This window comes from Dama dama, chromosome 5 (genome assembly GCF_033118175.1).
Source record: "Dama dama isolate Ldn47 chromosome 5, ASM3311817v1, whole genome shotgun sequence".
NCBI classification, from domain to species: Eukaryota; Metazoa; Chordata; class Mammalia; order Artiodactyla; family Cervidae; genus Dama; species Dama dama.
The window spans coordinates 95,383,606-95,398,176 of record NC_083685.1 but is presented as its reverse complement, the minus strand read 5'-3'; the positions used below and the strand labels follow the sequence as shown (position 1 = coordinate 95,398,176).

The following is a 14,571-nucleotide window of genomic DNA, read 5'->3' as shown; positions in this document are numbered from 1 at the left end:
GCCCAGGAACTGCAACTGCTGAGCCCACACGCCACAACTACTGAAGCCCCGGGCCCCTAGAGCCTACACTCCACAACAAGAGAAGCCACTGAAGTGAGAAGGCCACGCATCGCAAGCAGAGAGTAGCCCCCAATCTCCACAACTAGAGAAAAGCTCGAGCAGCAATGAAGACCCAGCACAGCCAAATATAAAACAAATAAATAAAATTATTAAAAAAAAAAAAAAAAAGGACAGATCATGTTAAGAAGCAGCCGTCACCTGGCTTCTGGAGGAAGATGTTCCCTTCATCTCTTCCTCCGGTGCGCAGGTTTTTTTTTTTTTTTTTTTTTTAGCAAACGGCAAAGGTCATATTTCAAAAAAGGAAAACACTGATAGAGAGTCTTGGGAGGGCATGAGGGGGAGACTTCTCTGAAAATGTGGCGGGTCAGTGGAGACTTGGACGGTGAGAAAGAGCCAGACATTTTAAGCGCTGGTGTGTCCATCCGTGTGTGTGCACGCACGTCCCTGGCACACATGTGTGGCATGGACAGGCAGGGGATGAGAATAAGAGCCTTCCTGGGTGAAGGAACTGCAGGGGCAAAGTTACCTGTGAGGGGCAGAAAGAAACCCACGTGGCCGGAGCCAGTGACAGAGAGGGAGTCGGGTATAAGAAGAGGTGAGAGAGGAAATGGAGTCCAGGCAGGTAGGGCTCACCTGCCTGTCACAGACAGGAGCTCAGGACAGGTGGGTTTTAAGGTTCTTACCTCTATCCAGAGTCTATCACCTGCCTACTTCCAGAAGAGGGGACCCAGACGCCCAAGAGTTTCAGGAAGTCTCCCAAGGGGTAGGGGGTCTCAGGTCAGGTCACTAAAGGCCACATATGGGCTTGAGAGTCAGAGAAGGTGGGTGCCAAGATCCCAGAACAGCGAGAGCAAAGGCCCAGAAGCACAACCTCCAAGAGGTAGGTCCCTGTCCTTCACCTCTCTGCATTCTGTGTCCAGTACAGGGTCCCAGGCAGAAGACAATCAAGAGGTGTTTGTTAAACAAGCAAATGAACAAAAAAAAATGATCTGCTGGCAGCTTCACAGGTATTATCTAAAGTCATCCTAACCCAGTCCTATAGAGCAGGTGTCATGAATTCCCATCTTACAGTTCAGGAAATAAAGTTCAGAGGTGTGATGTCATTCAATTGCAGTCATAAAACTCATAAGGGATGGAGGCAAGATCTGAACCCAGGTCCATCTGACTCTAGGAGGTGCGGGTTTGATCCCTGGTCAGGGGACTAAGATCCCACAAGCCATCCAGCACAGACCAAAAAAAAAAAAAAAAAAACACTCTAAATCAGGATAAAAGAGCAAGGGGAATACCCCAATCCTTGCCTGGCAATCCAAAGAAACAAATGATCCTTCATACCCCATGATGCACTGGTCCCCCGGCAGAGCTCAGAGGAGCGGGGTACAGGGGAAGGGGCTGCGGGGAGCCATTCCTGCCCTTCTCCTGATCCATCTGCCCACCACCATCAGGCCCAGTACAGTCTCCCTGATGTCACAGGCTTGGGTCTCCCCAGCATCAGCACAGCCAGTGGTCACCCACTTCCCCACCTCAGCCCTGGCTCCCATGGACACAGGAATTGGAAGACGGACAGACAGATAGGGGACAACAGCGGGTGCTCTGCCCTCTACCAGGGTCCCCAGGGCAGCCCCAGCCTGAGGGTCAGCGCCCCCCACCCCAGAAGGGAGACACCACCCTGCTCTCAGGAGCCCAGTCTGAGGGGAAAGAGAGTCCACAGCGAGGAAAGCCCTGACCCGGTAAAGTGAGGGAGGCAGGCGGCATTGGCCAACTCCTCCTGGGCCAGACCTTGAACCAGATGCTGCCCAGGAGGTAGGAACTCTGACAAAGCTGAATGGGCTCAATCCCTGGCCTCAGTGCCAGCCTCGGGGCCCAGCCTACATGGCCCGGCACAGGGCATGGGACAAAGGAGGGGTGGGTGGCCTGGCCCTTGGGTGAAATACCACATCAACCGAGCCCGGAGAGGTATAGACAGCACCTCCCAGAGGCAGGCAGCCTGGAGGCCTTCCTGGAGGAGGAGGCAGACCTGAGCCTTAAAGGAAGTGGGGGCAGAGTTGGCCAGGGGGAGTGGGGGAGGGAGGAGAGACAGGGGTCAAAGCAATCTCTTAGGCCATTTCCTAGAGACGCTGGACCCAGAAATTTCTCCTCAAGTGTAAGAGCGAGGGAGGGAACATGGGCGCCTGCTGTGACCGCCGTGGCCCTGCAGGGGTTCAAGTGACACCGGCCAATGTTCAGGCCTCCAGGGAGTCACAGCACCTCTGAGCTGGCTGAAGTGGGTGCCCGGCACTGAGCCTGCTGCCCGTGACCGTGGCCACAGCTTCTGTGCCCAGTCCCGCCTGAGGACACATCTGAAACTGAGACCTGGCCAGCCTGCTGGATCCCAGCAATCTGTGCCTCGGAAGAAAAGGGCTCATTCAGGCAGGCCCCTTGTCTCTGGTGTCTGTCTCCTGTGTCCGCACACACACACACGGGCATGAGAATGGCAGGTCCTACAAGCACAAGCATCTGGGTCTAACTGCTGACCATCGATGCTGCTAAATCATCAGGCTGCCTTGAGGACAGCCGGAGCCCCGTGGACACCGACATGTAGAGAGCATGCACGCATGCTCAGTCACTTCAGTCGTGTCCAACTCTTTGTGACCCTGTGAACTGTAGCCTGCCAGGCTCCTCTGTCCACGGGATTCTCCAGGCAAGAATACTGGAATGATTTACCATGCCCTCCTCCAGGGGATCTTCCTGGCCCAGGGATCAAACCTATATCTCCTGCGGGTCTTGCATTGCAGGCAGATTCTCTACTGCTGAGCCACCTGGGAAGCCAGGACATGTAGAGTCCAGAGTCCAAATGTGGCCCACACAGACACACACACACCTAGAATCACACTTCACCGCTCCTCAGCTCTGACCTGAGGTCCCAGGGGTCCTTCTACATGCTGGACGCAGTGAGAGATGCACAGAATCTGGGAAAAGCTCCTACAGGCAGGCAGGGGTGCGAGGGGGGAGTAGGGGGGCTGGGGAGTGGGAGGGAGGGATGTGACCCACCTCCTCTCTGCCCCTCCTCCCGGAGCCCTGCCTTCCTCCCCTCTCACTGTCCACTCCTGCTCCCAGTAGTGAAAAGACAGGCTCTTCTGTCCATGAAATTTTTTCAGGCAAGAATATTGGAGTGGGTTGCCATTCCCTTCTCCAGGGGATCTTTCCGACCCAGGGACTGAACCCGGGTCTCCTGCATTGCAGGCAGATTCTTTACCGTAGGAGCCACCAGGGAAGGGCTGGTTCATATCCCAGCTCTGCCACTTCTCATGTAAGTGATTTTAATAAATGTCACTACAGCACGCTGTGCCTCAGTCTCCTCCTCTGTAAAATGGGGGTTATAACAGTCTTCCCCTAGAGCTGCTAGAAGGATCACATGAATGAATATTTGAGAAAGGTTTGGCAGAGTGCCTGGCATTCAGACAGTGCTATAAAAGGGTTTGTTAAATAAAATAAATAAATCATGATATCCACGGGGCTTTCTTTGATCCTTTCACAGTGGACGCTCCCAGGGTGGGCCCCTCTCCTTCTCCTCCAGCCCCTGGAATGGGAGCCCCGAGGGCAGGGCAGGAACTGCTCGCCTCTCCCAGAGGCTAGAATAGCCTGAGCTCTGACACTCTCAGGGCTGCTTCTGTGCATGGCTGGCCTCTCTCCTCTCTGCCGGCGCAGCTCCCTGCAGCTGTGTCTTGTCTGCCCCCCTTCCCCAGATCTTGAGCTACCTAAAGCCAGGACCTGCAATCTCTCTGAGCCCCACCACCCATCATCAGTCTGGGTTCCAGTAACATGTCACCACTGGGAAGCACCCCGGCTCCACCATGACATGTTCTTTCCCTCCAAGATTTTGCTCCTGAAGCTCCTGGTACCTGAAATACCCTCCCACCCCAGCCCCTCATCTCCCAGCTGAAAGCCTTCCTTGACCCCCATGCTGGTCCAGGCACCTGCCTCTTCTTTGTTTCATAACATCCTCTACCTATGCCCATCAGGGCACCTATCTGCAGCCTAGGCCCAGGCCTGCCTGCTCCACTGGGCTGTGGGTTCCTCCAGGCAGACACACAGTAGGAGTATCCTACCCAGGTCTGTAGCTTCTCCTAGCCCAGGACCGGGCACAGATAAAGTTCTTGTTATGCTCAGCATGGCCCAGCACCAGGTAGATCTCAGGAGGGTCCTCTCTCAGGAAAGCATCCCATAGGGAAGGTCCTCAGGCCCCCTCTCTGGGTCAGGATGAGCCTGACAAGAGCAGTCAGGGCCAACCAGCCCATGCTCAGCCTTCAAGGGGCTATGGGGCCACCCAGGGAGAAACAAGAGACCAGGAGAAGCTGCTTCCAGAAAAAGGCATTATTGAAGGAAACCAGTGCTGGTTGGGGGTTGGTTGCTATAGAAACCGGTCCTAACTATCTCCCAAACTGTTGTATGCACCACTGATGAGCTCGTGTGCTGGACTGTTTCAGGGGACATGTCGGGCGCCCCAGAAATGCCTGCGTGCTGGGGTACCCAGCACCTGAAGCCCAGATCCTAGAGGATCCAGAAGGAATACAGTCTCCAGGGCACCCAGGTGGCTCCATCAGTCCAGGGGTGAACTCAAGGATTGAGGACAAGACTCCAGGCTGAAGAATTTTCCTCAGACTAGCAACGGCCCACCCCTGACCTCAACCACAGCCTAACCTTGAGCTGTCCACAGATCAAGTCACAATCCCAATCACAGAATAACTGGGACCCAATCCCAAACAGGCCATGAAGCTGACCACAGGCCACGCCACAAACTAAGCCTTGACCCAACCACACATTCAGCAACAACTCAAAAAAAAAAAAAAAGCAATGCCTCTAGCCACCGACTGCGGCCTGACCCTGGCCATAAACAGCACTGGGCACCATCAAGGGGCTGTAGCATATAACTTCAAGGCTATTTTTGCAGCTAACACTAAATTCTGTGCGGCATTTTCCACCACTGCCAGGGCTTTGCAGGCACTTCCTATGGTCCCCAGGACAGCCCAGTAAGGTCAGTTCAGAGGAGCTCTGCTCCCTGTTTGTGATGACAAAGGGGGAAGCTCAGATGGAGTCACACTCCCTGCCCGGGGGTGCGGGTGGGGCAGTTGGCTGGCCTGGGGGTGGGATGACAAACCCAGTCTCCCAAGCAGGACACAGTTGGCCCAACTCGTTGCTCTGGGCGGGGGAGGGGAATGTGGTTTTTGAAGACCTGCTGGTGTCTCATAAATATGCCACTTAAAAACCCATTAATTACTTTATTTAGGAGATAATTAGTGATTAATAGCTTTGGCTATCTATTGTACTTTCGTTTTGCTCTGCCAATTCGGCTCCCAACAGTTTTGAGTTATTTGGAACAATTCTCTCCAGCCCCAGATGTCCCTGCTCTGTCCCACCAGACTCTTGCTCCATACGGGAGAAGCTTTCTCCTGCCTCTAACGGGAGCTCCCAGTGTCCCTGCCAATTCACCACTGATAGCTCTGCCACCTGCAGGCTCCTCAGAAGGGCAGGGGAGAGGAGAGGGGAGGCCCAAAAACCAGGACAGAGGGACCCCTTCCGATCACCCCAGGACCCGTAGTGTGGACCAGGGAACAGAGACCAGGAGGGACCCAGGCATCCAACCAGGACGTGGGGAGACCAGATTGGGGGTGGAGGTTGTCATAGACTCAACAAAGGATGCTGGGGGCTCCTTTAAAAGCCGCCCCCCCCACCACCTCAGTGAGCTGGCCAGCTTGTTGGTAAGGTCACCAAAGGCTGCCATCAGTTTGAATGGGGCAGCAGCCAGGAGAGTGGTCCCCATCAGCCAAGGCTGAGGTGACTCCACGGGACCCTTGGTGCCCCCTGCTATTCTGGGGTGACTATAGCACAGGGAGGGGGCCCAAGGGGGCCTCTGCCCCAAAGGTGGCTTTGCATTTGGTGCCCAATCACAGCACCAGGGAGTTGCCAGCTGGGACCCCGCAGGTGGGGCTGTGGAATGCTCTCCACACCGCTCCAGTTTACACTGTACAAGAAGCAAACAAAAAGGCAGCAAGGGATAAACAACCCCCCCACCCCCCACCCCCCGCACTGGGCAGTAATGGGAAGGCTGAAAATAGCTCTTTTTACCACAAGGGATGATTCCAGAGTCGGTCAGCTGAGACCAGCTTCACGGGAGGTGGGAAGTCGGGGGATGAGAAGGGAACAGGAGGCCAAAAGGAGCTCTGATCCAGACAGCAGTGAGCTGAACCACTCGGGAGCCGTCCAGGGAAGGTCAGAGGTGTCTGAGGGATGGGTGGGTGGCCGCAGCCACTCCAAACCCCCTGAAGACAGGCCCACGGAACAGCTGCAGCCCTGGAGCCTGAGCCCAGAGCCCGCACACCTAGATCCATCCCCAAGGAGGTCAGGAGCTCTGCAAACACTGCGCAAGCAAACACAGCATCAGCGGCAGACGGCTCAGAAGAGGCCTCTCGGATCCACCAGAACTCGATGCCCCTCCCAGACACAGAGCCCGACGTGTTTCTATTTTTGCTTTCAACCCTTGTTTGGCATCCCCGGCTAACAGACGGCCACTTCCCTCCCTCTGGAATAACAGGTCATCTGGGAAGGGGGAATACCTCCTCCCTGGCCTCCCCTGCCCTAGGTCTGCAAATTAACAGGCTGACCATCCAAAAGGAAGATGAGACTCCAGACACACACACCATGCCCCTGCCAGGATACCTGGAGAGAAGAGCTTAATGCCCCTGGACTCTGGCTTCCAGAGACAGCTTCATTAGCACCTGCCCACCCGCCCCACCACCGGGTCCCAGCCCTGGCAGCCCCACAGCCACAAAACCTTCCCTGAAGGTCCTGAATTCACCCCACGGACAGGTCACAGCCCAAGCCCCTGCAGCCCCTCCCCTAGTCTCCAACCAAGCCCTGATATGGCCATGCCTGCTTTCAGCCTGGCCCCAGCTTGAGCCGTGGTCCCATCCACAACTGAACCTCATAAAATGCCACCTTGGAGAGAGCCTGGAGGAGGTAGGGTGGGGGCTCCCCTGCAGGGACCCGGTTCCCACCCCAAAGCCTCTGACAGGCAGGGGGCACCCCACACATGTACCCCCATGAGGGCTGGTGGCCACACAGCTGTGCAGGCCTCCGCAGGCAGGCAGACGCAGGGCCCTGGAGGTGGCATTTACCTCCTGCGTGACTCACTAAGGCGCCCATTCGTTTGCAAAAGGGGTGCCGGGTAGCATTTTCCTTCTCTTCAGAAAACAAGAATTTTAAAAGAGGGAGTATAAAGAGGTTTGAGGGAGTGGGTGGGGAGCTCAGATCCCATTTGATTTCCAAACTCATTTGTTATGCATTCTCTCCTCCCCGCTCCCACCCCCAGCCCTTTCCCTGGGGGCCCTGGCCACCCCCTTCCACGAAGCTCCTGGCTGCAGATGTGGTGGTAGGCTGGGGTCCTGGGACCCCCAGGAGGCAGATTCTCTCCAAATGCCTGTCCTCGGTTCCCCATCTGTCCTCCCATCCCCACCAGCCTCTGGGAGGGTCCCCATGAGGAGGGAGATGGATGGAGGTAAAGGCACCGTAAAGCCACAGGAGAGAGGCTGAGAAGGAAGAGAGTAGTGTTTGAGCTAAAGCAAACTCAGAGCTACCCTGTCCCCACAACTTTCTTTCTCATTCCCCTTTTACAGGTGAGAAAACTGAGGCCCAGAGGGGCAGTTCAAGGGCAACCAGTGACAGGGCCAGGTCTATTCTTTGTTACACAGTCAAATTCCTAGGAATGCTGAATCCAAGAGAAGAGACCTAAGTTCTAATATGAGCTCTGCCTCTGACTTCATATGTGACCCTGGAATCAGATACTCAACCATTCTGGGCCTCAGTTTTCTCATCCATGAAATGGGAATGACATCAGCCCTACTTCAAAGAGATGCTGGCATGTGTTGGATAGGAAAGCATGTTGACTGCTACCCAAAATGAGCCAGATTGTTCCTAGAATGCTAATCACTGACCCTCTCCCAAGCCTGGAATCCCAGGGAATTTCTAGGAGGCACCCAGATGGAAAAGAAGCCCCCAGTCCTCAAGGCCTTACTGGTCTTGGGAGTTCACAGCCTCTGTTCTTAAAGACACCAGAGCTCAGAGAAAAACCTTTTGCCTTTTTGGCCTTGATCTCCCACCTTCATAATTAACAGGTAGGACCTGAAGATCTCCAAGACTCTTCTAGCCATGAACTATCACTGTCCACTAAGACATATATGAGAAAGCATCACACATTCTGGCCAGTCTGACACAGACAGGGCCCCAGAAAAGGGGGTCTAGCCATGTCCTCAGACTTTGTGTGCTACCACTGGACTCCCAAACACTAGCCAAGACCTCCACCAGGGTTTATGGGCCCAGGATCATGTGCTCATTGTGGGACTCTGTTTTATGAACTGTGCTGTGTTGACTCACCACCCCACACACCTCACCATAGGCAGGGCTAAGAGGCACCAAAGGGTCTCAAGCTGGGGCCTGCTGGGACCTGCCAGATTGACTGCTAGGACAGGTAACTCAGCAGAGGAACCAGAGACAGGCCCAAGCTCCAGCACTTCTACGGCTGCACAGGAGGCCGCTAAGGCTTCCTGGAGGCAGAGCTTTAGAGGGGCTTTGAGTTGGGGCACTGGTGTCTGATTTGCCCCTAGCCATCTCGTTAGGGGCTTCCCAGGTGGCCTGAGTGGTAAAGAACCCACCTGCCAAAGCAGGAGACGTAAGAGAAATGGGATCAATCCCTGGGTCCGGAAGATCCCCTGGAGTAGAAAATGGCAACTCACTCCAGTATCCTTGCCTGGAGAATCGCATGGACAGTGGAGCCTGGCAGACTGCAGTCCATGGGGTCACACAGAGTCAGACACAACTGAAGTGACTGAGCAAGCACGCGTGGCTCCCTAGGAACTGCAAAGGTGCATTTGCCATTACCACGTAGAATGATGAGGCCCTTCGGCAGATACACAGCAAAGCCATCCTGGTACCCCAGGCTCGGGAGTTTCTGAGTGGTGCCTCAAATCTCCTGGCTCTTCCCCAAAGTCCTGAGACTCCCAGAGCTGGTCCCTTTCCCAAGTTCCAAAACATTCTGTCCTCTGAGGGATCCGGCCACCTGCCCCGCCCCCATCCCCCCATACACACCACCCGGGGACCACAAATCAGAGGCCCAGGAGGAGGTCTGACTTTGGGATGGTGAGAGGGCAGCCGACACAGCAGAACCGGGTTCAAACCAAAACTCTGGAGACATAGGCTCTGGGCCCGATTCTGCCACCACCTTTTTCCACTGGGCCCCCCTCCCCAGGCCTCAGTGTCAGCTCCGGGGGAACGTTTTGGACATGAGTTTCTGAAGGCGTGCCCCCAGCTCTGCTCCTAAAGGATCAGTATTTTACTGACTCAAATTACTGGGTTTGATACACTCCAGCCTGCTGGCTCCTCCCCAACACCTGGGAGCAAATAAACTGGTTCCTCCAGCCTGGAAGAAGGCCCAGCCCTAGAGCCCCCACCCGGCCTCTCCAGACGGCAGCGCTGGCCCAGCCAGAGAGGTTCCAAGACCTTCCTGGCTCCTGCCCGGCTGCAGGGGCCTTCCACTTGCCCTGCCCCCGGGGTTGACATGCCTGCCAACCTGCTGAGGCCAGAGGGGTGTAGGGAGGAAGGGAGAGGCCCAGCGGCTGGCAGGAACCAGCGCAAACCCTTCCCTACTGAGCCCTGCCCGGCTGGCCTCTCTCTCTGCCCTCCCAGGAGGGAGCTGTCAAAACACCCAAACCTTACGCGTCCCTCCCATCTTCCATATTCTCCAGAGTTTCTCGCAGCCCTCTGCGTCCCTCCAGGAACCTTCTTCCCAGCCAGCCAGCTTTCTCCACCCCTGGGTACCTCTTCCCCACCCACCCCCTTCACACCCTCTACAGGCACATTTTTCCCATTCCCAAGACCAGGAGGTTTACCTGCACCTTGCCACCTTTCTGTCCAAATTCTGCCAGGCTTTAAAGGCCCAGCTTCTAGAGGAACTCAGACCTCACTGTTTCAAGACCCCATTGGCCTCCTCCCTGTCTGCAACACACTTGAGGCCTGCCACCCAGGTAGCTCTGTATTGTAAGAGGTCATTTCCCAGACCCTCCCCACTCCCCCACTCTCCTCCCTACAACAGACTTTCATCCCATAGGTAGCATCTCTCCTGCTTTGTCCAGCAGATCGAGCGCACCCTCAAGCCAAGACCAAGGGCTCTCCTTGACTAGCCTTTTCTCTCCAGGCTGGACACAGGGCACCATAACCATCCTGGTCTGTGTGATTGAAATCTTCCCATTTGGGATCTACCCTCTGCCGTTTATCCAATTCTGATTACCTGGGTCCTGCTGTCAACATGGAAGCTCCTTTCACTGCCTCCCTTCAGCTCCTGTGTGACTCCGTTGACACAGCCATGGCTGGTTGCTCAGGGTGTGCACTGCACAAGTCTGGGCTGCTCTCACTAGACTACAGTGCAATGACCTTGGAGTCAGGCACTAGGGCGGCTCTGAGGCCCTAACCTCTATCTCTAGTCAATGGCCCCCCTTGGCCAGATTTAGACAGAACACCTCATAGGCCACAGAGCAGACTCTTTCATTCACAGGCCAGATTCTCACAGCCTTCACCCTTCCTCAGTTCTAATGTCACCCCCAGGGTGAAGGCCTGATCATTTCTGACTATCAGTCTGTCCATCCACAGTAGATGGTCCTGAATAGCCACCCCTGTCTGTGTTACATCCCCTCCTTGGACCTCAGTTTCTCTAGCCATAAAGAGAAGGACCAGGGCTCCTGTCTCGGAGGAATCCCTCTGTTATAAAGCTCACCAGTCCATCCTCACAGACTTCAATCTCCATGCACACATTACTGCCTGCTGTCTTCAAGTCAGCAAGCTTAGAAGGCTTAGGAAGAGAAGGGACTTCTACAAAATGCAAAGGAGGCTGAAAGAGCTCAGAAGAAGAGGAGTAATCCGATCTTGCTAGGGTCGATCCCAAAGGCTCCTTGGGGTGGCAGCTGAGCGTGGGAGGGAGGAGCTTGGGCTATTGGACCCACGGAGGAGAAGGAGGTCTGTGCTGCCCTGAGGGAAAGGTTCGAGCATGAAATTGCAGCAGGAAAGATAAGATGTTAGAATAGCACAAGGCACTGGTGCTCAGGGCAGAGCAGTTCTTCACCTGTCACAGGAACAAATTCCCACAGACTCTCGGTCTAGAGACCAAGCGACCCACAGACCAAGGTGGAGGGGCTGGAACCTCTGAGGGTAGCAATGGAGAAAATCCATCATTAGAAGTCCTTACAGTCTGGCCCGACATCCAGGCTCTGCCCAGACCCCCTGGGCCACCTGGAGGGAGCTATTTCTTTGAGTTTCTGTTTGCAGATATTTTCAAAAGGGAAGAGTAACACTTCCTGCCTCCTGGGATGGTGGTGCACATAGCCTGGTGCCTCACAAAAGCAGCAATTGTTAACGGCTGTTGTGTTGACAATGATTGGGTGGGTGATGTGTGCAAGGGGTGCGCATGAACTTGCACACGCGTGCACACAGGGAGCGAGGACAGTGGGTGGGACACACACCTGCCATGTTCTCTTCGTGGGAGGAATGGGGGTGGGCAAGGACCCAGGGAGACCGCCTTTTCCAGCCCGATGGGTGTAATCTCCTGGAGCCTCCCTTTGGAGAGGAAAAGGGAGGGAAGTGAGAAAGGGAATGTTTAGATGTGTTCCTCACTGGCTGTGTCGCACACAACCAGCCCCACCCCTACAGGACTCCTGGGGACAGAACGGGAGTATATTCTCAGGCACCCAAAGCACACACCCAGCATATGTATAGAGCATCGGGACAGGCCCAGGATCAGGGCAGCATGCGAGGGGTGGCAGTGGATTTATACACACACAGCCCAGCAGAATCCACTCCAAGTGTGTGCAGAAGTGAACTCACACTCATTCCATCACTGCCACCACTGATGGAGAGAGGGTGGGGTTCATGTCAAACCATTGCTGAGTCCGAGGGGGTGCCATGGCACCTGCCAACGTCACAGGCCGGGTGTGAGTTCATGGCAGATTTACACATGCCAGCCTCGAAAGCGGCCCTGCTGAGACCAGGCTTGCTGCCACTCTCATTGCAGCACCCTCCCAAGGCACCCTCGGGCGAGAGAGTGCGAACAGGAGCAACGTCTGGTCCACCTCCTCATCCCAGTGCCCAGCTCTGGGCCTGGCACAAAGCAGATGTTGGTGAATGAACGTCTGGCTGAATGAATGAACAAATGACTAACGCCCACTCCCTCACACCCCAGACTACACGGCCTGGGTCTGGGGAGGGCAGAGCCCTGGGGACCGCAGAAGAACACCCACCCCCTTCAGACCTCGGCCCCTAAGGCTCTGCTTCCCAGGGTCCGGGAGGGGGAGGGGGCGGGACGGCTCACTAGCCGGTGCGGAGCGGAGCACCCCTCCTTCCCCAGAAGAAATCTGGGTCTCCTGCCTGAGCTGAGGGCGGGGGGTTGTCGCGTCCTGGATAGCGAGAGAGGCAGGACAAGGGGGCGCGTCCTGGTTGGCGCTGGGGGTGGGGGGGGGGGCGGGATGGAGCGGCAGCCGCGGGACCTCGCCTTCGGTCCCCGCGTCCCGGTCTGCCCAGGGTCTCGGGAGGGTGGTGATCGTTCCCCTCCGCCGGGCCGGGCAGGGGCGCCGCGGACCTAGCCCTTTCCTGAGGGGCGGTGGCGAGGGTACGCGGTGTCCCACGAGGTGACCGGGGGCGCAGGAAGGACGCGGGGCGCGCGGAGCCCCCTCTCCACGCTCCCAGGGGGCCGGCCGCGCCGCCGCCCGCTCAGCCCGCCCAGAACCTCCGCCCACCTGTGCCGGGGGCTCACCTGGACCGGCGGCCCCCCCACCTCGAGCCGCGCGAGTCCCTACCCCCGCCGGCGGCCCGGCCCTCCCGGCGCCCGCCCTCACCTGCACGGCCCGCCTTGGCCATGGCCAGGGCGGCGGGCTCCGGCGGCGCTGCGCGCGCTCCTCGCGGCTCCCAGCCCGGCCCCGGCCGCCCAGCCGCCTCCGGCCGCCAGCGGACTCCGAGCGCCGCGCCCCGCGCCCCCGCCCCGCTCGCCGCGGCCGCCGCCACCGCAGCCGCCGCCGCCTCGCCGCTCCCTCCCGCTCCCTTAAAGGCGCCGAGCGGCGGCCGCGCCGGCCCCCCCGCGCTGCCGGGGAGGGACTGACGGAGGAAGGCGCCCAACGCCGCCCCCGCGGGCCCGCACCCCCGCCCGGGGCCGCGGCCGCCGCTCCAACACGCTCCGCTCCGAGCCCCGGACGGGCGCGGAGACGCGGAGACACTGCGGTCCGGGCGGAGATGGGCACGCGGACCGGGAGTCGGGGGCGAGAGCCACGGAGACTGGGAGCTAGAGACACCTCTGGGGCTGGAACACCGACGGGAGAAGGGGAGAGAAATTCGGAGCAGACTCGAGACCCTGGCACCTGGAGAGTGACAGAGAGCAGAGAGGAGAGACAGAAAGGAAGAAGGGACCTGGGGAGGCTCCCGGGAAGCCAAGAGGGAGGTGGCTCCAGGGATGGGAGGCGAGATGGACCCTCCATCAGCCCCCACTCCATGGAATCGTTTTCTAGGATCCAGAACCTGGATATGAACTAGCCTCAGAGGGGGAGAGATTTCTGTACCCTTAGATCTAAAGGAAGGTGTAAAAGCACATGCAGAGCCCCCCTGGGATTCCAGGCTGGAGCAGTTTGGGAAGGCCAGGAGCCTAGGGGTGAGCAGTAGCCCCCTTTCGTTTCCCAAATCCGGGGGGCAGACATCCTGGTGAACAGGCCCAGCAGAGGCTGGGGAGGTTGGTGTTATGGCTTCTGCCTGGTGGTGGCCAGGGATTCACAGTCCAGCCCCAACAGGGGATGAGAGGAGGCCAGTTGTTTCGGTGGCACCTGGTGGGTAGCCAGATGGGAGGCCCAGGGGAGAGAGCTGTCTTATCCCTAGCCCAGGGCTGGGCCAGAGCCATGGGCCCAACAGATGGCTGACCAGGCTCTGGCAGCTCCCAACACCCCCACAGCCGGCTGCCTGGCTCTCTGCTGCTGGAGAGGGCTAGGGGGTATCTGCTCTCAGGTGACTTTTCAACCTCCCCCAAGCCAAGCTCCCTTAAGAAGATGCTGTCTGCTCCCTTCCGAGGAACTGGAAAGGGCTAAAACCCAGTTGCAACCTGTAGCCAAGCTCCCCACCCACCCTGTCCCATTCCTGCTGTCCAGGGAAAAGAATAATTCCATGCTCAGGCTAGCCATGGTCCCAACTCCAGGGTCCCATTAACCCGTCTACAGAAACAGGGCACACGTGGAGCTAAAAGGGTCCTCAGTGGGCATTCAGCCCAGCACTGACCCCTCACCCCTGGACTTTGTCTCCATCCACAGGATCCTCCTCAAGTGGCCCTTCAGCCGCTGGTTTATTACATCCAAGGACCAGGAGCTCAGTATCTCAAACAGGAGTTTTCCCATCTTTGGACACTGCTGATCGTGGGAATGTTTCCCCTTATTTTAGCTGAAATCTGCACGTTGTATGACCCCA

The 14,571-nt window shown here is 57.3% G+C and overlaps 1 protein-coding gene across 1 annotated transcript in view; it reads right to left on the bottom strand.

Moving 5' to 3' along the window:
- Nucleotides 1-13,029, bottom strand: part of PITPNM3 (PITPNM family member 3) — a 95,603-nt gene extending 82,574 nt beyond the window's left edge. The window contains exon 1 of the mRNA XM_061143182.1: nucleotides 12,969-13,029. Within this exon, the coding sequence (XP_060999165.1) occupies nucleotides 12,969-12,990 (22 nt within the window). The 5' untranslated portion in view covers nucleotides 12,991-13,029. The remainder of the gene's footprint in view (nucleotides 1-12,968) is intronic.
- Nucleotides 13,030-14,571: the final 1,542 nt, after the last annotated feature.